At 45.3% G+C, this 27909-nt stretch overlaps 1 protein-coding gene across 2 annotated transcripts in view; it reads left to right on the plus strand.

The window, feature by feature from the left end:
* KIF16B (kinesin family member 16B) overlaps positions 1–27909 on the plus strand; it is a 452854-nt gene that overhangs the window by 33049 nt on the left and 391896 nt on the right. For both annotated transcript variants that reach the window (XM_040351273.1, XM_040351274.1), the window contains exons 2-4: positions 15673–15742; positions 23841–23954; positions 27409–27525. In XM_040351273.1, coding sequence (XP_040207207.1) covers positions 15673–15742; positions 23841–23954; positions 27409–27525 — 301 coding nt within the window. The remainder of the gene's footprint in view (positions 1–15672; positions 15743–23840; positions 23955–27408; positions 27526–27909) is intronic.

The following is a 27909-nucleotide window of genomic DNA, read 5'->3' on the forward strand; positions in this document are numbered from 1 at the left end:
TATGGAGGTACTCGGCAGAAGTGAGGGGCCCAGAGCGCCGGTGGGGACCCAAGAAGAGGAGGATCAAGGCTGCTCTGTGCAAAACCATTACACAGAGGAGGCAAGCAAGATATGTTTATTTTATTTTTTTTTATTCCGTTTTTTCCTTTTACAATCACTTTAAAGTGATATTAGTCTTTTTTTTTTTTTTTTTTTTACAATAATAAACATGTTATTCTTACCTGCTCCATGCAGTGGTTTTGCACAGAGCAGGCCAGATTCCTCGGCGGCACTCCTGGTCCCTCCCTCCTGCGAGTGCCACCAGATCAAGCAGCTTGCTATGGGGGCAACCCTCTCTCTCCTAATTGGTTTACTGACTTTGACTGTTTGTCAATCAGGAGGGAGCATCCCGGACAGCCAAGGCCCTCGTGCATCACCGCTTGATGGAGATGGGGGTCAGGTAAGTATTGGGGGGGGGGGGCCTTCTGCACACTGAAGGTTTTTAATTTTCATGCATAGAATGCATGAAGATCAATAACCTTCTGCCTTTAGTATCTATTTCTTTGGAGTTTAGCTTTAAGCGTAGGATCGGTTTTCTGAAATGATCTGATTTAAAATTAGCTTTGGCTTTTATTATGCCTACGCAAACCTGCATATTGTCACTTTATTAGTGGATCCACTTGACACCAGCAAATTTGTTGCCTTTGCGTTTTTGATCCTGCGCATATTAGTGGAAGTGTGTGTTTATCAGCAGTTTTTCAGTTTTTATCAAGCAGTTGCTATAAACACAATGACAGCTGAACTATACACAGGAGCTTTCAGAGTATCAGATCCTCGCATCCTGACAACTCCTAGTAAACAAATGTGCACAGGGACAGCGGCTGAGGAGGAACATATGTTAACTATAAAGCACTGTAGCTGGCTCTTTATTAGGCCACATTAATAGTGTATGACATGAGGGAACTCACGGCACAGGAAAATGCACGGGATGCAAAATATTGTACCTTCTAATTGAAAGGAACAGGTTGTTTTATGTTCCTGCTCAGAGACTGGATTTGTGTTGCAGCGTTCACCAAGTCCCCGGTGAATGCGTCGCGCTTCTTCTGCGACTACTCCGGATCCGGCGTGTCACTCATCCTCCTCCATTATACATGATGCTGCTGATACTTTGCATATTTTACCTTGCTGAAGATGTTGATGTTTTATGGTCGTGACTGAAATGTCGGTACCAAGTTCATTTTTTTTTACTGGCAAAGATACATTTTTTTTTTTTTGCATTTTTTTTTCTTCTAAATTGATTTATTTTTTAGTGTTTAGTATGTATTTTAGAATCTGTTAAAAGTTGACGTGTATGCAAACTCAACAGTAAATTTCTCCAGAAGACCTCATTCACACAAAGTGTACTATAGAAGTCACGTACCTTGGTTGGAGGCTGAGTTGATGAGGGCTTCCCTTGTGGCTCTGGTCTGAGCACCCCTGAATGTGGTCACACAGGTACAAGGCTCAAAGAAGCTTGGGTGCTGGTAGCTTGGTAGCGGGTCACTGCCACAGACAAAGATGTAGTCAAGGTGAGTATCGGGAAAGCAGGCAGAGCAAGGTCCAGTATGAGGCCGAGGCAAGTGTTGTACTATATGTTGTAATATGTTGGCCGATTTATGTGGGATGGTTTTTATATATATATATATATATATATATATATATATATATATATATATATATATATATATATTATATATATATATATATATATATATATATATATATATATATATTCTCTCAAAAGTCCAAAATTGACCAGGCCAGATTTCAGTCCAGGATGGGTCTATTTTACACATCAAACCATTACTCAGGCCACATGTAATCAAATTCAGTGAATAGGGAATATAATCCTGGAGTTCAGTCTTGTCTCTCAGAATATATTCACTATGTATTCTCTGTATGAATATGGTACAGGTCTAGAAGTGATGAGAATATATTCTCTATGTATTCTCTGATATGGAGGCACAGGTCTAGGAAGAGATTTGAATTATATGCTCTGTTGGATTTTGTATCGTCTGTGGACTTTGTTCGTTATTGGAAGTTAAATAAAATGCATTCTCTGGAGAGCCTAGTGTGTTGCTGCGGAACAACTAATTTATAGTCGTCATACTAACATCTAAATATCAATTATCTAATCGGACTCCACTATTGGACATACTATATCACTACAGCAAGGTCCAGTAGGAGGCTGAGGTCCGTATCAGGGAAGCAGGCAGAGCAAGGTCTAGTAGAGGGATATTCAATTAGCGGACCTCCAGCTGTTGCAGAACTACAAGTCCCATGAGGCATAGCAAGACTTTGACAGCCACAAGCATGACACCCAGTGGCAGAGGCATGACGGGACTTGTAGTTTTGCAACAGCTGGAGGTCCACTAATTGCATATCCCTGGTCTAGTAGATGGCTGAGGTCAGTATTAAGGAAGCAGGCAGAGCAAGGTTCGGTAGGAAGCCCAGGTCAGTATCAGAAGCAGGCAGAGCAAGGTCCAGTAGAAGGCTGATGCCAGTATTAGGGGAGCAGGCACAGCAAGGTCCAGTAGGAGGCTGAGGTCAGTATCGGAGAAGCAGGCAGAGCAAGGTCTAGTAGATGGCTGAGGTCAGTATCAGGGAAGCATGCAGAGCAAGGATCAGTAGGAGGCCCAGGTCATTATTGGGGAAGCAGGCAGAGCAAGGTCCAGTAGGAGGCTGAGTTCAGTATCAGGGAAGCATGCAGAGCAAGGATCAGTAGGAGGCCCAGGTTAGTATTGGGGAAGCAGGCAGAGCAAGGTCCAGTAGGAGGTCGGTATCGGGGATGCAGGAAAAGCATTGTCGAAGGCAAGCCAAGGTCAGTATCCAAAATCCACAGAGCCAGGAACACGGGTCACAAGAGAGCTGAAGAACATCCAGGAAGAGGGTTTCCTTGAAATGGGCAGCTTGGCGCCTATGCACATGGACATGCATGCCGATGTACGTGTCAGGGCACACTGGATATTACCCCAAGCTTGTCTGTGTGTTGGTACATGTGCATTAACATTAGCTGCATGGGAATGAGCATTAACTGCAAGAATGAGCATTAGCTATAGCTGTGCGAGTATTGGTCCCCTGACAACAGTGTTCACCCACATGAGTGCTGTGTTTTCTTGTATGCGGATGCACAGGTGTTCAGTGCATTCCGATACAAGCAGTTCTGTTCTTGTGAATTGGGACACAGCAGCTGTGCATGCACAGCCACTGCTCCCAATTTGACATCAGCATGGGTGTTGATGCGTGTCCCTAAACTCACGTTGTCTGTATTCAGGGCCATACACCCACGCCCGCACAAATGTCAAAGTGGGAGCAGCGGCTGTGTCCGTGCAGGTGTCGCATCCCGGGGGTTCAGAGGAGGAGTGGGATCACCCCTCAAAAACGCGTCGACATCTGGAAGGTCCTCCAGCTGTGTTGGACAGTCCTGGTGACCTGGTTGCTTTTTGTCTGTTGTGGACTCTGAAATGTGTTTACAATCCACTTTGAGTATGTTTGTTTCCCTCTTTTTGATTTTAATAAATATTACTTGGGTAATGTGCAAGGTTGGTGTGCCCTCTCTTCATTCCTTTACAGTGCTTCCATTGGGTATGCCCTGACCCTTGGACGGCAGCAAGGCCTCTGCATGTACTGGGAGCCATAGGAATTCCATTGCCATCACGCCCAGAGGCGATTCAGTTCGCATGTGCCGCGCTATACAAGTTTTTCATTCATTCATTCATTCACTACTGTTGAGCGCAGAAGATTTTGTTTGACTGTGGTCCCTGTGACATGAATGGGACTGCTTGCACAGGGATGTACAGTACACCCGCGCTGGGAAGGGAGGCCCTTGCAGAGGTGTACGCTGTAGTATGGCTGTGTGAATGAAGCCTTATTTGCTCTTTTTTCGGTCTGTTAAAGGGTACGTTCACCTTTTTTGTTGAAAAATTAAAAGGTGAACTGACTCCAAATATCCCCCATACATTAGAGGTAGGGATGCACTATAATATCGGCCGCCAAAAATTATCTGCGTTTTGCTGATGGAGAAAAAGGTACCGATAATGGCAGCCGAAAAAATTAATGTGCCGATAATGGCCGAAATTAAAATAAATTCATATTCATTTAAATTCATGATGTGGAATATAATTGTATATAAAAAAAATATATAATATATTAAAAAAAAAACTGTCCATTTCAGTTTTGGTTTTTAGCCAAGTGCATCCTAAATTTTTAATTTCGGGTTCAGAATTTTCATTTCGGTGACCACTAATGCATGAAAGTTTGGTTGTGATGGATGGATGCCACATATTAAAGTGCTTTGTAATCTGTACAGTCTCTCTTCAATCTTAAAGGGGTTGTAAAGACAAAAATATTTTCCTCTTAAATTAAAGTCTGACAGTAGCTGATAAAGTAAAAAGTAATGTTTTGGATTATAACTAGTTTGATACCTGTTGAAATCGAGCTTTTTTTATTCACCTCCGTCACTCCTGAATCGTTATTCTCACCGACTTCCTGGTTTGCGGTGCGCATTCATTCTTGCTACATCACGGCCTAATGGGAACTACAGTTCCCATTAGGCTTAGCCTTCATGCCTGTGAGGGATAAGAGAGCATCTTCACGCAGGGCTGTAGTCATAGGGAGGGGGGTGAGCACATTCTGCTTTCCACCATGCAAAACGGCTCAGATGCTGGTGGAAAGCAAGAAGAGGAGAGACAGGAAATGGCATTTTCAAACCTGGATTATTGTATTTTGCATAGCGTACTAGCTCATTATAAATTACTTACCTGAGATCGAAGCCCCCGAAGCGACTCTTGTTCCTCTCCTCCGCTGCCGCCATGATACCCAAGTGACATCCGGATATCGCGGCTCCGGCGCTGTGATTGACTGAAGCCGTGATGACGTCACTCCTGCACATGCACGTGTTAGCCATCAGTGACGGGAAACAATCGCCTTCACTAACGGCAAGCTCAGTGCGCCTGCGCCGTTGTCTACGACGCGCACGCACCGTAGATATCAGTGCAGTCTTTTCTGCAAATATCTCTTGAACCATGTAGGTTTAGGAGATATTTGTTGCACCTACAGGTAAGCCTTAATCTACGCCTAAATGTAGGTTAAAGTGGTCTGTAAGGATTTACAACCACTTTAAAGCAGATTTCCTCCCAAAAGGGGAAGCTCTGCTTGTTTGCCTCCTCCCCTCCTCCGCTGCCACATTTGGCACCTTTTTGGGGGGAGCGGGTAGCTGTTTTTTGACATTTACCCGCTCCCACTTCCAGGTGATCACCCAGAAGTTCGGCTCCCCTCCTCCTTCCCCTGCCGCTGGGCCTTTCACAAAGCGCCAGGCTTCACTGATGGCGGCGGCAGCACCCGATAGCCGATGGGAAAAAAATCAGCTCGGGTGAAGACACCGCTGGATCCTTGGACAGGTAAGTGTCCTGATATTAAATGTCAGCAGTTACAGTATTTGTAGCTGCTGACTTTTTTGTCTAAAAAAGCTCTAGAGCTTTGCTTTAAAGTGCTTGTAAACCCTTAGGCCTCGTACACACGATAGGTTAACCAGAGGACAACGGTCTGATGGACCGTTTTCATCGATCAAAACCGATCGTGTGTGGGCCCCAAAATTTTATTTAACCATCGGTTAAAAAAAAGCCAACTTGCTTTTAATTAAACCGATGGATTCCTAACCGATAGGTCAAAACCGATCGTTAGTAGGCACGACCATCGGTTAAAAATCCACGCATGCTCAGAATCAAGTCGACGCATGCTTGGAAGCATTAAACTTCATTTTTTTCAGCACGTCGTCGTGTTTTACGTCACCGCGTTCTGACACGATCGGTTATTTAACCAATGGTGTGTGGGCGCGATGGACCATCAGTCAGCTTCATCGGTTACCCGATGACAACAGTCCTTCAGACCGTTCTCATCGGATGGACTGATCGTGTGTACGAGGCTTAATGTATACCCAGTGAAGTGACTGGTCTTAGGTGATACACAAAAAATGAAACAAATCTGGCTACACGTTGTACATGTTTATCTGCAATCTTCTCTTCTCTACTTCTGTTCAATGTCCAGAATTTATAAAGCTTGTCTGAGGGTTTAGAAAATGGGGCAGAGAGCTGAAATTACACTGCAGAGCTGTATAAGGAAAGCTCTAAGAGCGTCGGAGGGAAGAGACAGAGCTGAAGCTGTCAATCACAGGCTGTGGGCTGAAGATCCCTCTTGTCACCTTTTTTTTTTGCTTGTAAAACATGTCAGAAGTGATTAATGCCGATGGCAGAGGAACAAAGCAGCAGACAGAAATGACACTGTGGCCCGGATTCAGATACAAAATACGCCGTCGTATCTCTGAGTGCGGGCCGTCGTATCTATGCGCCTGATTCAGAGAATCAGTTACGCATAGATATCCCTAAGATCCGACTGGTGTAAGTGTCTTAGGCTGCATAATCACGCTGGCCGCTAGGTGGCGCTTCCGTATAGTTACGCGAGGAATATGCTAATTAGGTATTTACGCCGATTTCGAAACGTACGTACCGCCAGGACATTTTTTTACGTCGTTTACGTTAGGCTTTTTTCGGCGTATAGTTACCCCTGCTATATGAGGCATAGCTAATGTTAAGTCTGGACGTCGTTCCCGCGCCGAGTTTTGAAAATTTTACGTCGTTTGCGTAAGTCGTTCGCGAATAGGGCTGGACGTCATTTACGTTCACGTCGAATCCAATACGTCCTTGCGGCGTACTTTGGATCAATGCACACTGGGATATTTCACGATCGGCGCATGCGCCGTAAAAAAAAAAAACGTCAAAAACGCAGGGTCATCCTAAATTTAAATAATACACGCCCACAACATCCCCATTTGAATTAGGCGGGCTTACGCCGCCACACATACGTTGCGCCGCCGTAACTAAGGGCGCAAGTTCTTTCTGCATACGGAACTTGCGCCCAAAGTTACAGCGGCGTAACGCATCGGAGAGTAAATAGGACCGCGCTGCAACCGCATGCCAAATGTTGCTATGGTGGTACAGTAGTACAATGAGAAAAAAAAATGGCATTCAAGGGGCAGCAATATAAGTCCTGAATACCTATAAAAGGGCTTTGCAAGATGCGATCCACTGCAGAATGCTTTTCAGAGGGGCTGTGGAGCCTGCCACCCATGGGAATGGTGTCCAGCAGACAATCTCAGTGACAACAGAAAGGCACGGCTCTATTTGTTACCTGGCACTTCGGATCCGTCCCTTGCAGTATTACATAAGTTGTTACTCTAAAATCCTGTTATTAGTTAATGGTTAACCAGAATCTATCAATGAACTCTGCTCATCTCTGCCAACAGACGCAGGCTTTTTACCTAGTGCCTGACCTAGATACAAGCCAGAGATACGGGAAACAGACTAAGCATTTCATATGCCAGGTGTGCTAGGAGAACTTCACAAGTGTTCCAAGTCATTTGCAAGGTTTTGGTTTTCTAAATATGTATTTATAGCAGGGCTGAGGTGTGAGAGGCAGGAGGAGCCAATAAGTGCTGAGCTGAAGCAGGCTGATAGGGGGAGAGAGCAGAGTGAGATGGGCTAATCACTGTTCTGCTGCTCCTTCACTGTTAGTCATAGTCCAGGATGACTTGGGCTCAGAGGAAGTTGGCTGAATGATGCTGGCTATCAAACTGAGGACAGCTTGTGGCAGAAAATAAGCACTATATCCAGGGTTTGACAAATTTGCTTGGAATCTAGGAGCCAGCTAAAAAAGTTAGGAGCCAGAAAACGCACCCCGTCCCGACGAGCTTGCGCGCAGAAGCGAACACATACGTGAGCAGCGCCCGCATATTTAAACGGTGTTCAAACCACACATGTGAGGTATCGCCGTGATTGGTAGAGCGAGAGTAATAATTCTAGCCCTAAACCTCCTCTGGAACTCAAAACATGCAACCTGTAGATTTTTTTAAACTTTGCCTATGGAGATTTTAAAGGGTAAAAGTTTGACGCCATTCCACGAGCGGACGCAATTTTGAAGCGTGACATGTTGGGTATGAATTTACTCGGCGTAACATTATCTTTCATAATATAAAAAAAAAAATGGGGATAACTTTACTGTTGTCTTATTTTTTAATAAAAAAAAAAAGTGTAATTTTTTCCCAAAAAAGTGCGCTTGTAAGACCGCTGCGCAAATACGGCGTGACAGAAAGTATTGCAACGATCGCCATTTTATTCTCTAGGGTGTTAGGATAAAAAATATATATAATGTTTGGGGGTTCTAATTAGAGGGAAGAAGATGGCAGTGAAAAATTACATTAGAATTGCTGTTTAACTTGTAATGCTTAACTTGTAATACCAACGGCCACCACCAGATGGCGCCAGCTCACATCTGGTGGTAATAACTTGTAATACCAACGGCTCACCACCAGATGGCGCCAGCTCACAAGCCAAGTCGCCAGGACACTATTTCTAGTCGCCATGGCGACCGGGATTTGTCGAGCCCTGACTATATCTATATAAAATCTCTATATCTATCATATATATTTTTATTTTTTTCAAACAAGACTTTACAATCACTGGACGTTAAAATAATGTTAAAAAAATGCCAGTAGCTTTGCAGTAAGTCTTTCAAAGTTTTTAACGTTTTTGCAATAGCGTTTATTAGTGTTTTTTTCCGAATTGGCGGTTTTAGCATTTTTTTCCCAATTGATCAAAAACGTTAAACGCTGGTGGGCCACGTTTTTGAGCGTTTGGCGCTTTTTGTGGTCAGATAAGGTTCTGGTATGGATTTTTGGGGGCGAACCCCCCCCCCCACAACCTTTTTTTTTTTTTTGCTTCGGGGTTCCCCTTAATATTCATACCAGACCCAAAGGGCCTGGTAATGAACTGGAGGGGGAACCCATGCTGTTATTTTCAATGACTTTTATCTGTATTGCCGGGACTTGACATATCATTATAGCCGCCAGTAGTTTTACATGACTTTTTTTTCCTTTAGAAATGTCATTTTGTGCAGGGACTGATTTAAACACGTGACAAATGTGCCGCTTTACAGGCATACTATAGACACCCCCCAGGTACGAAATCCTCTGGCGATGACGTGTCGCGCCGTCGCCGCGATTATGACGCGGCGACGTGCGCGACGATGTCATATAAGGAATTCCACGCATGCGTCGAATCATTACGACGCATGCGGGGGATCCCTTCGGACGGATGGATCCGGTGAGTCTATACAGACCAGCGGATCCATCCGTTGGGATGGATTCCAGCAGATGGATATGCTTGGCATGTCAGCAAATATTCGATCTGCTGGAATCCATCCCAGGGGAGAAATATCCGCGGAAACAGATCCGCTGGAGTGTACACACCATAGGATCTATCCGCTGAAACCCATTTGCTGGGATTTTTCAGCGGATGGATTCTATCGTGTGTACGGGGCCTAACAAACTCCAAGCATTGATTAGGCAAGAATGGGCGGCCATCAGTCAGGATGTGGCCTAGAAGTTGATTGACCGCATGCCCGGGGAAAATTGCAGAGGTCTTGAAAAAGAAGGGTCAACACTGCAAATACTGACTCTGCATACAGTCTATGTAATTATCAATAAAAGCCATGAAATGCTTGTAATTCTATTGCGGCATCCCATAGTAACACCTGCCAAAAAGATCTAAAAACACAGAAGCAGCAGACTTTGTGAAAATTCATCTTTTGGCCACGGCGGTACACTTGGCATAAATTCTAATAGCCAGATTCACAAAGAGTTACGCCAGCGTATCAGTAGATACGCCGTCGTAACTCAAAATCTAAATCGTCGTATGTTTAAGTGTATGCTCAAACTGAGATACACTTAAACCTAGCTAAGATACGACAGCCTGCGTCGTCGTATCTTAGCTGTCTAGTTCCGCCGGCCGCTAGGGGCGTGAACGATGATTTACGCTTAGAATGCGTAAATCAGCGAGATACGCCGATTCACGAACGTACGCTTGCCCGTCGCAGTAAAGGTACGCCGTTTACGTAAGGCGTTTTCCGCCGTAAAGTTAGTCGAACAAATAGCTGGCCTAGTCAATGTTAAAGTGGAGGTTCACCCAAAAACCTTTTTTTTTTAACATTATATTGAGGCTCATTTTGTCTAGGGGAATCGGGTGTTTTTTTTACAATCGAAGCAGTACTTACCGTTTTAGACAGCGATCTTCTCCGCCGCTTCCGGGTATGGGCTGCGGGACTGGGCGTTCCTACTTGATTGACAGGCTTCTGCCGGTCGCATACATCGCGTCACGATTTTCCGAAAGTAGCCGAACGTCGGTGCGCAGGCGCCGTATAGAGCCGCACCGACGTTCGGCTTCTTTCGGCTACTCGTGACGCGATGTATGCGACCGTCGGAAGCCTGTCAATCAAATAGGAACGCCCAGTCCCGAAAACCATACCCGGAAGCGGCGGAGAAGATCTATCTCTAAAACGGTAAGTACAGCTTCGATTTTAAAAAAACTACCCGATTCCCCCTAGACAAAATGAGCATCAATCTAATGTTTAAAAAAAAATTTCGGGTGAACTCCCGCTTTAAGTATGGCCGTCGTTCCCGCGTCGAAATTCGAAAATTTTATGTCGTTTGCGTAAGTCGTCCGTGAATGGGGCTGAACGTAATTTACGTTCACGTCGAAACCAATACGTCATTGCGGCGTACTTTGGAGCAATGCACACTGGGATATGTCCACGGACGGCGCATGCGCCGTTCGTAAAAAACGTCGATCACGTCGGGTAACGAGTAATTTACATAAAACACGCCCCCCCTGTTCCTCATTTGGATTAGGTGCGCTTACGCCGGCCCATTCACGCTACGCCGCCGTAACTTAGGAGGCAAGTGCTTTGTGAATACAGTACTTGCCTCTCTGACTTAAGGCGGCGTAGCGTAAATACGATACGCTACGCCGCCTTGAATCTGGCTATAAATATACAAAATATGGGTATTAAATCTGGCTGCTTTTCTGTATAGAGATTTGGCTAGTATGGCTACTGCCAGCAGAAGATGAAGTTTATATGTGGAGGGTCCCTTTAAATGCATCTGTGTTTTTTTTTCTGTGTAGAAATTGTGTCTGTCTTGTATGTTTTTAGGTGCTAATGATGGGCGTAGTTTGGTTTGAATTGGCTCGCTGCCCCATGTGCTCATGTGATGAGGGAGAGCAATTCCCACACAATGCTAGGCTGCGATGTGATGAATCACCTTTCCTAGACCATCATTACCTTTTTATACCTCATTCTTTATTTTTAGCTTCTGTTTTTCCACACACACATACTATTGTGATGGCGTTCTTGTTGAGCATTCTAGGATCTCCCTGTTTGACATTGTGTAATGTTTTAAAGCTGAACTCCAGGATCAAAAAATGCAGTAAAAATAAAAGTATTCTTAAAGCGGAGCTCCACCCTATAGTGGAACTTCCGCTCATCGGAACCCTCCCCTCCGGTGGCACATTTGACACCTTTCAGAGGGGGAGGGGGGTGCAGGTACCTGTCAAAGACAGGTATTTGCACCCACTTCCGGGAGTCCTCTCTGCGGGGGAGTAACGTCACTTCCTGCCCCCGCCCGCTGTGTTCTGGGAAACACTCGGGGACCAGTCAGGACGGCGCACGCGCAGCTCGCGCATGCACCGTAGGGAATCGGGCAGTGAAGCGCTGGACTCCAGGACAGGTAAGTGCCCTGATATTAAAAGTCAGCAGCTGCAGTATATGTAGCTACTGGCTTTTAATATATTTTTTTCCGGCGGAGATCCGCTTTAATGATTCTTGGTCTGTGTTGTGTATTTCTTCCAGATCTGTGTAGTTATCCAGTGTGAGACTTTACCCCTGTGCAGAACATTCCTATAATAAAGACCGGTCACTGCCACTCTCTCTCCTGGTGCAGGATGACTGGTCGTGTCTCCTCCCCCTCCTCTGGTTTTCTGCATGCAGTCTGTAGTGGGTGGAGCCTGTTGGGCTCCTCCCACACCTCTGCATCTACACAGGCAAAGTAATGTCACAAGTTAAAGGGGGTTGTAAAGGTTATTTTTTTATTTTCTAAATAGGGTCCTTTAAAGCTAGTGCATTGTTGGTTCACTTACCTTTTCCTTCGATTCCCCTTCTAATAGCTGGATTCAGGTAGGGCGGCTCACTTTTGAGGCGGCGTAGCGTATAGCATATACGCTACGCCGCCATAAGTCAGAGAGGCAAGTGCTGTATTCACAAAGCACTTGCCTCCTAAGTTACAGGGGCGTAGCGTAAATGGGCCGGCCTTAGCGTGCCTAATTCAAATGTGGAACAAGGGGGCGTGTTTTATGTAAATGACTGGTGACCCGATGTGATTGATGTTTTTTACGAACGGCGCATGCGCCGTCCATGGACATATCCCAGTGTGCATTGCTCCAAAGTACACCGTTTCGACGTGAACGTAAATTACGTCCAGCCCGATTCGCGTACGACTTACGCAAACGACATAAAAAGATAGGCCTGTTTCGACGTTCATACCTTGCATGGGCTGCGCCACCTAGGGAGCAGCTTTATCTTTACGCCGGCGTATCTCTAACGTAAACGGCGTAACTAATTGCGACAGGCGCACGTACGTTCGTAAATCTAGTAATTTGCATATTCTACGCCAAACTCAACGAGAGCGCCACCTAGCGGCCAGCGTAAATATGCACCCTAAGATACGACGGCGTAGGAGTCTTACGCCGCTTGTATCTTAGCCTAATTTAAGCGTATCTGGTTTCCAGAATACGCTTAAATTTACGACAGCGTAGAATCAGAGTTACGACGGCGTATCTACTGATACGCCGCCCTAACTCTCTGTGAATCTACCTATAAATGTTTTTTTTTTTTTTGTCTGAATTTCTCACTTCCTGTTCCTCCTCAGTAAGCTTGCCCCCATCATCTGAGCCGTTCTGGCTGGGGGTTAGTCAGTGTGCTCGCCCCCTCCCTTGGGACTACATCCCTGCGGGGAGACGCTGTCCATCTAGGAGAGGAACCCGCGTGTTGCAGCACATCCCTATTAAACTCAATAGGATAGTTTTGACAAGCAAACTCTACAGCCTGAGTTAAAAATGCAGCAGCGACGACATGTGAACAACCTTATTCTGTACAGTTCAGGTTGACGGCAGGGGGGGGGTTGATAAAATCTGTAGCTCAGCCACCTGGTTTTACTACCCCTCCGACCTCCCACCTGAATGATCCCATGTCTCTGCAAAGCAGGGAATAGAATCCATCTCTTCCCCTAGTGAAAGCATCACACTGTGTACACAAAAATACAGGCTAGGCACATAGTTAAAGTAAACAAAAAAAACCGCGCTAGAAGACACCCCACCCCTTAACCCTGGGCAGCAGCTGGCGTGTGAATCACAAAGGAAATATAACAAAGAAAAAACCGCGCCCCGCTAACAGTCCATAAATATACACAGTCTATGAGGGTGTATTGCGTTCGTATTGAAAGGAATTTCACAAGTACATCCGGATCTTTCCTAACTATGATGGCTCCTCCAATCCGCAACCCAAAAATATCACACTCAGAATGACCCGGAGTATATGACAAAGAGAGCCGCTTACCGGAAGGCAAGCGGTTAGGGCAGATGGCTATAACCCAGCCTAGGCCTTTTGTCCCTGAGGTTTGTACCAGGAAGTCATCCGTCCTCTGAGAATGTTGTCCTCAGCTCCACCGTGTTTATCAGAAGAGAGCAAATGACAGGCAGTTGGCTTTAACCCAGCCTAGGTCCTTGGCTCCTTGCAGTGTGAAGTCCTCCGTCCCCTAAGTACTAGGTTTCCAAAATCGAGCGATAAAATATTCTGACAAAGTTGCCGGCCGGCATAACATGGAGCCCTACTCCTTGCGTGGTGACGTCACTGAGTGATCCTCCCAGACGCGTTTCGTCACTATAGGACGTTGTCAAATGACCCCCATTTGACAACGTCCTATAGTGACGAAACGCGTCTGGGAGGATCACTCAGTGACGTCACCACGCAAGGAGTAGGGCTCCATGTTATGCTGGCCGGCAACTTTGTCAGAATATTTTATCGCTCGATTTTGGAAACCTAGTACTTAGGGGACGGAGGACTTCACACTGCAAGGAGCCAAGGACCTAGGCTGGGTTAAAGCCAACTGCCTGTCATTTGCTCTCTTCTGATAAACACGGTGGAGCTGAGGACAACATTCTCAGAGGACGGATGACTTCCTGGTACAAACCTCAGGGACAAAAGGCCTAGGCTGGGTTATAGCCATCTGCCCTAACCGCTTGCCTTCCGGTAAGCGGCTCTCTTTGTCATATACTCCGGGTCATTCTGAGTGTGATATTTTTGGGTTGCGGATTGGAGGAGCCATCATAGTTAGGAAAGATCCGGATGTACTTGTGAAATTCCTTTCAATACGAACGCAATACACCCTCATAGACTGTGTATATTTATGGACTGTTAGCGGGGCGCGGTTTTTTCTTTGTTATACATAGTTAAAGTGATTCTAAAGGCAGGTTTTTTTATCCTAATGCATTCTATGCATCAAGATAAAAAACCTTCTGTGTGCAGCAGCCCCCCCCCCTAATACTTACCTGAGCCCCACCTCTATCCCAGCGATGTCCACGAGTGCCTCAGCCGTCTGGGACTCTCACTCCTGATTGGCTGGCTGAGACACAGCAGAGGGCGCCACCGTTGGCTCCCGCTGCTGTCAATCAAAGTCAGTTGGCCAATCAGGAGAAGAGAGGTGGCGGAGCTCCGTGTCTGAATGGACACACACAGCTGTGGCTCAGCTCGGGTGCCCCCATAGCAATCTGCTTGCTGTGGAGACACTCAACAGGAGGGAGGGGCCAGGAGAGCCGGTGGGGGACTGAAGAAGAGAAGGATCTGGGCTGCTCTGTGCAAAACCACTGTAAAAAGCAGGTAGGTTTAATTATGTTTTATTTTTAAAGAAAAAAAAAACACCACAAGACTTTAGTATCACTTTAACCCTTTGATCGCCCTAGATGTTTTAACCCCTTCCCAGCCATTGTCATTCGTACAGTGCATATTTTTAGCACTGATCGCGGTATACTTGTTGTCACTGGTACCGGCAAAGTGTCAGTTGGGGTCTGATTTTGTCCGCCGCAGTATCGCAGTCCAGCTATTGTTGCCGCCCTTGCTATTATTATTATTATGCAGAGGAGCATTGCGGACGGTATTAACCCTTTTCCAGACGCTAGCGGGGGGTAACAACGCACCGCTAGCGGCCGAATACCTCCACAATTCCAACGGTAAAGCGCCGCTAAAAATAGTGTTGCTTTACCGCCACCGCACCTCCCACCCCAGTGTGAAAGGGGCCTTAAAGTACCGCAGTGTTTTCTCTTTTTCTCTTGTTATAAAGAAGTGCCGCAGCGCAAAAAGTGGCCTGGTTATGAAGGGGGGTAAATCTTCCGGAGGTCAAGTGTCTTTTGTATCTGCCTGGAGTTTAGCTTTAAATAAAAATACAAGCACATGGTAAGCATCTGTGATTTTTCTAATGTATAAAGGGGGTGTTTCCTTTACATAGGCCTGTACTTCCAATCCTGGATGGACTCATTGCCAGTAACAGATGTGTCCTTTCTGCGCCGTTATGTTACCTCTGTGCATACGCTGCAGTATAAGAATATTAAACATACTTTGTGGAATGTCTGTATGAATGTGCGCAGAGATTATATGCACAAACATTTTGAGAACAAACGATGCTGTCGGCCTTAACACATTCTTTTATTTGTTCTTCAGGGAGAAGGATCTGGAGGCTAAATTTATTATTGGAATGGAAGGCAAGAAAACAACAATTACCAATATGAAGGCAAGTGCGATCCAATATTTATTTGTTGATGAATGCGGCACTTTTAGTGGCACCCAAGGGTTTCATCTGGAGAGAAGTGTATTTTGTAATCTGCCTGTATGCCTTTTTTTATTATAATTATATTCAAGTAAGGCGGAATTAATGAGAACGTATAATGGCCTACGGAAGTATATTGCAGTTCAGGTTGCCCTGCGCCAGACAGCCATAGTAAATGTATACTGTGCATCTATATACGGCGTTTGCCGATTGAGGTCTTGGGTTCAGATGTAATGGACAAGACGAAAAGTGCTGCCAGCGCAAAGCTTTTCATCCTCCGCTTGGCTATTACATTAAAGTTTCAGGGAGATTACGGGAAATACCTTCAAATTCCTGTATATAGAGGATACAACGCAAATGCCTGTGCAGTGTGCATTATTCAGCATTCATTGTTCTGTGGACAAATCCTCCATACTTTTTTTTTGTAGGTGATGTTTTTGTGAAGATGGGCACTTTTTTTTTTTTTTTCACGCCGATGTACGTCGTTGTACGTCAGCAGAATGGCACGGCTGGGCACAATCACGTACCTGTACGTGTCTCTTTAAGCCCAGCCGCGAGGTCGCGAACGCGCCACCGGCGGTGCGCTCGCGACCCGGTCCTAAGCTCCGTGCCCGTGGGACCCGAGGACCCGATCGACACCGGTGTCCCGCGATCGGTCACCGGAGCTGGAGATTGGGGAGAGGTGTGTGTAAACACACCTTCCCTGTTCTTCACTGTGGCAGTGTCATTGATCGTCTGTTCCCTGATATAGGGAAAGACGGATCAATGATGTCACACGTCCAGCCCCGCCCCCCTACAGTTAGAGACACATATGAGGACGGGCTGCCCTATGCTCACAAATCAGTTCTGGACGGACACAAACAAGGAGGGAGGGGAGAACTCTGGCATTTCGGCACCCCCACCTCTGCAGGCGCCTGGGTGCAATTCACCCTGTGCACCCTACCTAGGATCGGCCCTGGTTATCGCTCTCACTCTCTCTCATACTGGTTCCTGGAGGTTCAACATGGCACCTCATGGCAAAGAACTCTCTGAGGATCTGAAAAAAGACTTGTTGCTCTACATAAAGATGGCATAGGCTATAAGAAGATTGCTAAGACCCTGAAACTGAACTGCAGCACGGTGGCCAAGACCATGCTGAGGTTTAACAGGACAGGTTTAACTCTGAAAAGGCCTCGCCATGGTCGACCAAAGAAAGTGAGTGCACATGCTCAGCGTCATATCCAGAGGTTATCTTTGGGAAATGGACAAATGAGTGCTGCCAGCATTGCTGAAGAGGTTGAATGGGTGGGGGGTCAGCCTGTCAGTGCTCAGACCATATGCCGCACACTGCATTAAATTTGTATTCGTGGCTGTCGTCCCAGAAGGAAGCCTCTTCTAAAGATGATGCACAAGAAAGCCTGCAAACAGTTTGCTGAAGGCAAGCAGGCTAAGGACATGGATTACTGGAACTATGTCCTGTGGTATGATGAGACCAAGATAAACTTATTTGGTTCAGATGGTGTCAAGCGTGTGTGGTGGTAACCAGGTGAAGAGTACAAAGACAAGCGTGTCTTGCCTACAGTCAAGCATTGTGGTGGGATTGTCATGGCCTGGGGCTGCATGAGTGCTGCCAACACTGGGAGCTACAGTTCATTGAGGGAATCATGAATGGCAACATGTACTGTGACATACTGAAGCAGAGCATGATCCCCTCCCTTCAGAGACTGGGCCGCAGGGCATTATTCCATTATAACAACCCCAAACACACCTCCAAGATGCCCACTGCCTTGCTAAAGAAGCTAAGGGTAAAGGTGATGGACTGGCCAAGCATGTCTCCAGACCTAAACCCTATTGAGCATCTGTGGGACATCCTCAAGCGGAAGGTGTAGGAGCGCAAGGTCTCTAACCTCCACCAGCTCTGTGATGTTGTCATGGAGGAGTGGAAGAGGACACCAGTGGCCACCTGTGAAGCTCTGGTGAACTCCATGCCCAAGAGGGTTAATTCAGTGCTGGAAAATAATGGTGGCCACACAAAATATTGACACTTTGGGCCCAATTTGGACATTTTCATGTGGTTTAGACATTAAAGCGGAGTTACGGCCACAATTTCACTTTTTAAATATAAATACCCCTGTAATACACAAGCTTAATGTATTCTAGTAAAGTTAGTCTGTAAACTAAGGTCCGTTTTGTTAGGTTGTTACAGCATTTAGACACTTTATAAAATAGAAATTGACTGGGGCCATCTTAAGTGTGGGCATCATGAAGCCAGACTGTATGACTTCCTGGATTTCAGCCTTGCAGATCTCGCACATGCTCAGTGCTGCACAAGCAGTGTAATAGGTTTCAGATCACGTTTCAGCACCTGTACTGTCCAAGTCACATGATTCTTCAAGACTGGGGAGTGCACAGACTCCTGGAAAGTTACACCCACTACATTCCCAGGAGTCTGTGCGGTGTAGGTTAGGAAGCTTAAGCACCTAGGTGCAGGAAGAGGGAAGATTAACTATTCTGCCTAGCAACAACACTTTGAAGGCATCTAAAACATTTTTTTTTTCTTAAAGGACTAATGACATTTTTTTTAAAACTACTGATGTAATGTTTTATATTTATGGGTGGAACTCCACTTTAATGGCTGTGTGTTGAGTTATTTTGAGGGGAAAGCAAATTGACACTGTTATACAAGCTGTACACTCACTGTAAAATATTTACAAAAATGGGAGGGGTGTACTCACTTTTGTAAAATACTGTTCATGGGGTTGTATTTTATTTTTTATTTTTTTGGTTGAACTAGATAGACTTGTCTTTTTTCCTGACCTTACTATGTAGTGGTCTGTGAGTTCCGAAAGGTTGGTGACCACTGCTCTACAGCATTCATTCAAAGTACAAGAAATTACTAGTTAATAATATTTAAACCAAACAAATCTTTTTATTTAGTATCTTCCAGGTTGATATAAATCCTTTTTATAGTTCTTTCTCAGCAGCTAGCCCCCCCCCCCCCCTTCTTTTTCTCTTTGAATTGTCTTGGGTGTGAAGTGCATTGCTTTTTGACGGCATTAGTCACTGTAATTGGAAAATAGTTGCAGGATTGGTATCTCTGTCCCGGCTCTCTCTTGTTTGCCTTGGATGATAGAAATAATTATAGACTAAGCCCTGTGCTGTGAATTGCTCTTTAAACTGACACACGATAGGTTGTTTGGCCATTTCATCTTTGGGCTTGAAGCAATGAACTGTACCAAAAAGCAACAAAACAGGGATTACCTATCTTCAGGTTGTGAAGGAAAAATGTGGTCTTTCTTGTTCTGGAAAGTTCGGGATACTATAGAGAAGAAAGCCTGTGGCTCTAATTCGTAAATGGTAGAGAAGGCAAAGTTCTGAAAAGATGCATACGACTAATTATAAGGCAATTAGTTATTGAAGCTGTTCTGTGAGTGACCCTTCGTCTTGGCCCGGGGCTTATGTGACGTCTTGGTTATACAAAGGGCGAGTTTATTCTCAGGCATTCAGGTTTTACAGTTCTCACACAAACAGGTTTTTGGGTCGGACAAATGTTTGCATGTGAGTGGATGGAGAGGAGAGGAGAAGAGACACAAGTACAGGAGTGTCAAACGCAATTTATTTGTGGGCCGCGTCTTCATTATGTTTGCCCTCAAACAGCTGGTTGTATCTGTAAGACTACATACCGTATATACGCGAGTATAAGCCGAGGCACCTAATTTTGCCACAAAAACTGGGTAAAACTTATTGACTCGAGTATAAGCCTAGGGTGGGAAATGCAGCAGCTACTGTAAGTGGAAAAGAGGGTCAACAATGCCCATCTGCATGCCTCTCTGTGCCAATCTGCAGCCTCATTGTTCCTCACTGTGCCCATCTGCAACCTCACTGTGCTCATCTGCAGCCTCATTGTTCCTCACTGTGCCCATCTGCAGCCTCACTGTGCTCATTTGCAGTCTCATTGTGCCTCACTGTGCCCATCTGCAGCCTCACTGTGCTCATTTGCAGCCTCATTGTGCCTCACTGTGCCCATCTGCATGCCTCACTGTGCCCATCTGCATGCCTCACTGTGCCCATCTGCATGCCTCACTGTGCCCATCTGCAGCCTCACTGTGCCCATTTGCAGCCTCATTGTTCCTCACTGTGCCCATCTGCATGCCTAACTGTGCCCATTTGCAGCCTCATTGTTCCTCACTGTGCCCATCTGCAGCCTTTACTGTGCCCATCTGCAGCCTCATAGTTCCTCAATGTGCCCATCTGCAGCCTCATAGTGCCTCACGGTGCCCATCTGCATGCCTCACGGTGCCCATCTGCATGCCTCACGGTGCCCATCTGCATGCATCACAGTGCCCATCTGCATGCCTCACGGTGCCCATCTGCATGCCTCACGGTGCCCATCTGCATGCCTCATTGTTCCTCACTGTGCCCATCTGCAGCCTTTACTGTGCCCATCTGCAGCCTTTACTGTGCCCATCTGCAGCCTCATAGTTCCTCACTGTGGCCATCTGCAGCCTCATAGTTCCTCACTGTGCTCATCTGCAGCCTCCTAGTGCCTCACTGTGCCCATCTGCATGCCTCACTGTGCCCATTTGCAGCCTCATTGTGCCTCCCTGTGCCCATCTGCATTCCTCACAGTGCCCATCTGCATGCCTCATGTACTCGATCTCCCGCTGTGTCTGCTGTGTCGTGCAGTCCTAACTGCAGTCGGCGGCCGTCCAGTGTAACAAAGCCCCTCTTCCTCCTCGTCTGTGATAGACGGAACAGTGATTCAGTTTCCCAGCAGTGAGTCAGTGTTCAGTTTTCACTCTATCAAGGATGAGGAGGAAGAGGAGGCGGGGCTTTGTTACACTGGACTGCATGAAACAGCGGGAGACTCGAGTATAAGCCGAGGGGGGCTTTTCCAGCACAAAAAAATGTGCTGAAAAAGTCTGCTTATAGTTGAGTATATACGGTAAATGTATCTAGTCTTTATCATATTAAATCATTGCCTCTTTTTTTGAATATTACTGGTTTTAGTAATGAATAAAGACTTAAAGGGGTTGTAAAGGTAAAAAATATTAAAATTCCCCCCTAAATAGCTTTCTTTACCTTAGTGCAGTCCTCCTTCACTTACCTCACCCTTCCATTTTGCTTTTAAATGTCCTTATTTCTTCTGAGAAATGCTCACTTCCTATTCTTCTGTCTGTAACTACACACAGTAATGCAAGGCTTTCTCCCTGGTGTGGAGAAAGCCTCTTGAGGGCGGAGGGGGCGAGCAGGCAAGTCAGGACACTCTCTACTTTGCAGATAGAGAAAGGAGCTGTGTGTTAGTGGTCATCCTGACACTTCTGCTCGCCATTTCCCCCTCGAGGCTTTCTCCACACCAGGTAGAAAGCCTCCTATTACTGTGTGTAGTTACAGACAGAAGAACAGGAAGTGAGGATTTCTCAGAAGAAATAAGGACATTTAAAAGCAAAATGTAAGGATGAGGTAAGTGAAGGAGGACTGCACTAAGGTAAAGGAAGCTATTTAGGGGGGAACTTTTTATTTTTTTACCTTTACAACCCCTTTAAACTGACGAAGGGCAGGTAGGGTTGCCACCTGTCCGGGATTTGAATCATGTGTCCAGGTTTCAGTCCACACATTTTAAAACTGCATTTGGATTTACTCAGGTTATCTTTTTGTGTAATATTAAAATTTGTTTTATGATCTGAATCATTTAAGTGTGAGAAATATGCAAAAAAATTATGAAAAATCAGGACGGGGACAAATACTTTTTAACACAACTGTACAATCAATATACTCTTATTGTGATTTATTTATTTTTTTACCAAAAATATGTAGCGGAATACATATTGACCTAAATTTCATAAAGAAATTTAGATTTATTTTTATTCACTTTTTATTGGGTATTAGGGCTGCAACTAATGATTATTTTCATAATCGATTAGTTGGCCGATTTTTGTTTCGATTAATCGACTAATCGGATAATCTTTAAAAAAAAAAAAAAAAAGTGTGGTGTACAATTTAGTTAATATGTAAATAAAAAAAGGCAATTCTTAAATATCCATATGCAGTGGTAAATATAAATAACCAACTACAGTAATTGTAATGCCTTCTATTACCTCCACTTTCTCTGGGTTCAGACGCTGATCTTCCCTGCACAGAGTCTTTAAAAGTGATTTTTTTTTTTTTTTTAACAAACTTGTTATACTTGCGTGCTCTGTGTAATGGTTTTGCACAGAGCAGCCCAGATCCTCCACTTCTGAGATCCCTCACCGATGCTTCTGGATCCTCCTGCCTCAGAGTGCCTCAATAGCAAGCTGCAAAGTATAGTATAGAGCGCCCGCTATAGCAAGGTAAAAAAAAAAAAATTCTGCCTTTAGAACCACTCACTTCCTGCCCAGGACTACATGTCCCATGAGGCATTGCTCCTCACACTTGCACATTCACAAATTCTCAGGCACTTGGTGACATGTATGGATGGTGTACTGAGGTGTATGTGTGCTGCACTGTATTTCCTGATATGTAAACAAATAATGCATCCAATAAATTTCGTTCGACTTCATGATTGTGTCCCACTTGTTGATTCTTCAAAAAAAATTACAGTTTTATATCTTTATGTTTGAAGCCTGAAATGTGGCAAAAGGTTGCAAAGTTCAAGGGGGACGAATACTTTCGCAAGGCACTGTAAGCCTAGGGTGTCCATCTGCATGCCTCGCTGTGCCCATGCCTCGCTGTGCCCATGCCTCGCTGTGTCCATGACTAGACTGACGTTTAACATGGGAGTCTATGGAAGGGGTGCCCGGCTTTGAAAAATCAGTGCTCCCCAGCTGTAGGTCCCCCAGACAACAAACTGTGCACACTTCTAGAGGAGAAATGTGTGCTAAGATTTGTGTCCAGGGGACCTACGACCGGCCGGTACCGGGTCCCCAAAGTCACCGGAGAAATTACCGTTTAACATGGGAGTCTATGGAAGAGGTACAGGCTTTGAAAAATCGGTGCTCCCCAGCTGTAGGTCCCCCGGACAACAAACTTTGCACACTTGTACAGGAAGAGGCTACATGTGTGGCAAGTTTGTACCGGGTCCCAAAAGTCCGGAAGATCAGGCGCAAAAAGGTGACTCGAGTATAAGCCGAGGGGGGCATTTTCGGCACTTGGCAAAAAAATGTGCTGAAAAACTTGGCTTATACTCGAGTATATACGGTACATAAAGTTAATTAGGCAGATTCAGAAAGACTTAGGCCGGCGTATCAGTAGATACGCCGGCCTAAGTCTGAATCTGCGCCGACGCAAATTTAAGCGTATTCTGGTAACCAGATACGCTTAAATTAGGCTAAGATACGAGCGGCGTAAGTGTCTTACACCCTCGTATCTTAAAGTGTAATTTTTAGGCTGGCCGCTAGGTGGCGCTTCCATTGCGGTCAGCGTAGAATATGTAAATCACTAGATACGCCGATTCACGAACGTACGCCCGGCCGACGCAGTACAGATACGCCGTTTACGTAAGGCATTTTCAGGCGTATAGTTATTCCATCAAATAGCTGGACTAGTAATGTTAAGTATGGCCGTCGTTCCTGCGGCGAAATTTGAAAATGTTACGTCGTTTGCGTAAGTCGTCCGTGAATAGGGCTGGACGTAATTTACGTCCACGTCGAAACCAATACGTCCGTGCGGCGTACTTAGCTGCAATGCACACTGGGATATGTACACGGACGGCGCATGCGCGGTTCTTAAAAAACGTCAATCACGTCAGGTCAAACTTCATAAACATAAAACACGCCCCCCACATCCTCATTTGAATTAGGCGCGCTTACGCCGGCCCCATTTACGCTACGCCACCGTAACTTAGCAGGCAAGTACTTTGTGAAAACAGTACTTGCCTTGCTAACTTACGACGGCGTAGCGTAAATACGATACGCTACGCCGCCGGAGGATGCGCCCGCATACCTGAATCCAGCTACATATTTACAACCAAAAGAACTAGTACTGTGAAAATCCTAGGAAAGGGATCATGCTTGTCTTGGTGCTCTGGGTGCTCTGGGATGTTCTGTACACGGATAGAACAGGAATATGTTTTCCTAACCAGGCATATTTTGTTTTTGCACAGTTGCCGGATGGGATATCCGGGGACTCTGGACGAGAACGGAACAAAACATTTACCTACGACTTCTCCTACTTCTCAGCAGACTCGAAAAATACAAACTACATATCTCAAGAATGGGTAAGCATTTCCAAGATTCGTCCAATAATTGTTCACTTTCCATAAATTCTCCGTATTTCTTCCATCGTGTTTTAGCCTCATGTCCTTCTGATGTGGAATGGGATTTTAAACCTTGTGTTGGTGGAGGGTGGGAGCCGCTTTGTATTCACAGAAAACTTCCAATATTTTGTAGCTTCTCAGAGAAAGCAGTTATTGTTCGAGGGTTTTAAGGGGATTTTGGCATGCTTATGACCTTAACATTATAGGAAAATTAATGTGGAAAAAGGAATAAATGGCTTTTTATATTTCACGATTTCCTTTGGGGGTGAATTACACGTATATTTACAGTTATTCAGCAAAGATGTAAATTCTTGCGGTATAATTTCTGAATGCCGAAGCGTTCTCTTTCTTTAAAAGCATTTGTATATTTATATGAATTCACAGCTGGTTTTCTGAAAACCCATATGCTAAATAGTAAATACTAATGGGCTTCTCTAAAGAAATTGCTAGAGATCAGTGGGATATGCTTTTCAACCAACCTCTCCTGAAAATGCGAATTTACTCTTGTCCTGATTCATTGGCCTCCAATATTTTATTTTAATAATTAATTTTATAATTTTTTTGGGTAAATAATTGAGTACATTTTTCAATAATACAGGGTTCAAAGTGAAGATGGGGAGGACCGTTGTCCAACACAGTACATGAGTCTAAAGCAGGGGTCTCCAAACTTTTTAAACAAAGGGCCGGTTTATTGTCCTTCAGACTTAAAGCGGGGGTTCACCCTATAAAAAAAAAAAATATATATTTTTTTCTTCTAGCATAAAATTAGGCATAGTAGCGCGAGCTACAGTATGCCTGTCTTAATTTTTTTATCCCCGTACTCACTGTGTAATCGTACATAGAAGATTCCGACTGCCCACGGGAAATGGGCGTTCCAATCCAGACGGAAGGTGATTGACGGCCGGCTCTGGCGCGTCACGCTTCTCCGGAAATAGCCGAAATAGGCTTGGCTCTTCACGGTGCCTGCGCATAGTCTGTGCGCAAGCGCCGTGAAGAGCCGAGACCTACTCCGGCTGTCTTCGGGGAGCGTGACGTGCCAGAGCCGGCCGTCAATCACCCTCCCTCTTGAAAGGAACGCCCATTCCCCGCGGGCAGTCGGAATCTTCTATGCACGATTACACAGTGAGTACAGGGATAAAAAAGTTAAGACAGGCATACTGTAGCTCGCGCTACTATGCCTAATTTTATGCTAAAAAGTTGTTCTGCAGGGTGAACCACCGCTGGAGGGCCAACATTTTCCTGGCATCAGTGGAAGCAAACATCGCCACATTTGGTATTGGGGGGGCGAGGAATAGTGCCCCATTATTGGTGTCAATGGGAGAAATAGTGCCCCGTTATTGGTGTCAGATGGCAGATTAATGTCTTGTATCAGTGGGAGGAATAATGTTCCAAGGGCTGGATAAAGGCAAGAAAAGGGCCACATCCGGCCCCGGGCTCACAGTTTGGAGACCACTGGTCTAAAGTCTCCTACACACGACCGGTTTTCCCGGCAGGAAAACTACCAGGAGAGAATTTGGCCGGGAATCCCCGGCCGTGTGTATGCTCCCTAGCAGTTTTCCCATCAGGAAAATAGCCGAGAATCCCGACTGGAAAAAATAGAGAACCCTGATCTCTATTTTCTCGTCGGGTTTTCCTGGCAGAGTGTTTCCTGCCGAGAAAACCTGTCGTCTGTATGCTTACCTGTCCCAGGTAAACCTGCGCATGCTCGATCAGAGTTCGACGCATGCGCGGTGGCATACAAGTTTAGTGTGGGGTGTAGCAAGATGGCGGTGACGGCATCGAATGTGATGAGCGCTGCCTCGTCGTAGTCGAAGACGTCACCGCGTTCTTGCCATTCAAAAGAATGAGGGTTTTTGCAACTAATAATATATAAACTACAGCGCTACTAGATCCAAAATTACACCACACAATTAATAATCAAATGTAAAAAGCTGCAGTATGTGAAAAAAGGTGACCAAACCATAAACAATGTAAATAATGTACATATGCGCTAAAAACAACTAATTAATGTGATATCTACTACAAAAGATCAGATGCCAAATGTGATAAAAAAACAAACAAAAATTGCTAATACTGATGAGTGAACTCGGTATTGTTATCACCGCAAACAAATGTGATAAAATCAAAATAGCATCGACTGCATAAGGTTTCCAATAACCGTCCCTATAGTTGAATGGATATTGCTCTGAAGGGTTAACAGTGCGTGTTTAATCAGCAGAAAGTGAATGTCAGTGCAATCAAACCAACACAGCCTAGGATGGCTATTAAGCACTACAAATGGATTCAGACCCGCTTCAGTGTGATGATACCACACAACCTTGTTGAATAATATGCAATGCAGTTACTTCAGATCAACTCCACACAAATCACGGCAGGATGTGAAATATATGAGGGAGAGAAAAAACACACAATAGTGTAATGCTGCAAAGCTCCAAAGCAGAATCAGAGGCGCTGTGCGCTGATACACTCACGATTTTCCCCCTCTTTGTGAAAACCGCTCAGTAACGAATTGTAGAGATCCTCACTCGGGAACTTCCGACAGGTCTCGTATGGCAGGCTCCTCCCCCACGCGTATCGTCACTTGCCACGTGACTTAATCATGGGTAATGATACTACTTTAATAGCAGCAGTGTGCATGATGCCTAAGTGTACAATTCGTAAGATACCATGGCTAGCACCAAATGCCTTTACAAACCCATGTATTACCTTTTTAGTGAGATAGTGACATAATCAGGAGGTGGGACTGCCTGTGCAGAGAGCAGTGCTGTGGGAGGTACCCAGTGAGCCCACCCACTAGAATCGGTGTCCTTTTTTAGAAGATTTCCCCTGTTACTGTACTGATGACCACTCAGCATTCTGGATTTTCTTTCCCTTTTGGTGATGGTGGTCACCAGAACATATAGAGAGGGTGAATCTCCTTAAAGTAGAGTTCTACCCAAAAGTAGAAGCTCCACTTATCTGCCCCCCCCTCTCTGGTGCCACATTTGTCACCTTTTGGGGGAAAAGGGGGAGCGGGTGCCTGTTTTTAAGAGATTGTGCTGTGGCGCAATCACTTGGAAGTTCGGCCCCCTTTCTCCTTCCTATGCTGGGCCATTCAGAAAGTGCGCATGCGTAGTAGGGAGCCGGCTGTGAAGCTACTGCCGGTTTCCCTTACAGACAATGGCGGTAGGAGCACCCAAGAGCCGATGGAAACTACGGCTGGGGTGCCGGCATCTCTGGATTCGGTACGTGTCCTAATATTAAAAGCCAGCTGATGACTTCTAATTTTTTGCTGGGGGAACTCCACTTTAACAGGGACAAAACGGCAATAAAGACTGTATAGATCTCCCAATCCTTCTCCACTCTCAAACTAAAAAAAAAAGTTTTGCCTTCAGTTCTGTTTTCATTTTGATAATCAAACATCTCTTTTATTCAGGTTTTTAAGAATCTTGGCAGCGACGTTCTTAAGTCGGCATTTGAAGGGTACAATGCCTGTGTCTTTGCCTATGGACAGACTGGCTCTGGAAAGTCATATACTATGATGGGAAACCCGGTATGAACAAGTTTTTCTTCAAGTGTCTTCAGCTCTGTATATGGGATTCTAATTGTAATGTGCGGTCCAATGATTAGGCAGCAAGTAACCCAAGACTAGATCATCCCCTTTGCCTTCACAATATTGTCTGGGCTCTGCCAATCACTGCTTAGTATAGGTGACTTGTTCTGTCTGTAGTTCCTCACTTCATTCAGTGTCCCTTTTTTTTATGATTTTTACATTGGTTGGAAATTATGTCATAAGAAAGAACTGAAAACGTGTCATGCCCCTGACTTTAAAGAGGTTCTGTAGCTGCTGTCTTTTTTAAAAAAAAGGGCACTTACCTGTCTAGGGATCCAGAACCATTGTCTAAGGTCCCTGGTGCTGCTGGAACGGTCAGGTTCA

The sequence above is a fragment of the Rana temporaria genome, chromosome 4, assembly GCF_905171775.1.
Source record: "Rana temporaria chromosome 4, aRanTem1.1, whole genome shotgun sequence".
In the NCBI taxonomy this organism is placed as follows: Eukaryota; Metazoa; Chordata; class Amphibia; order Anura; family Ranidae; genus Rana; species Rana temporaria.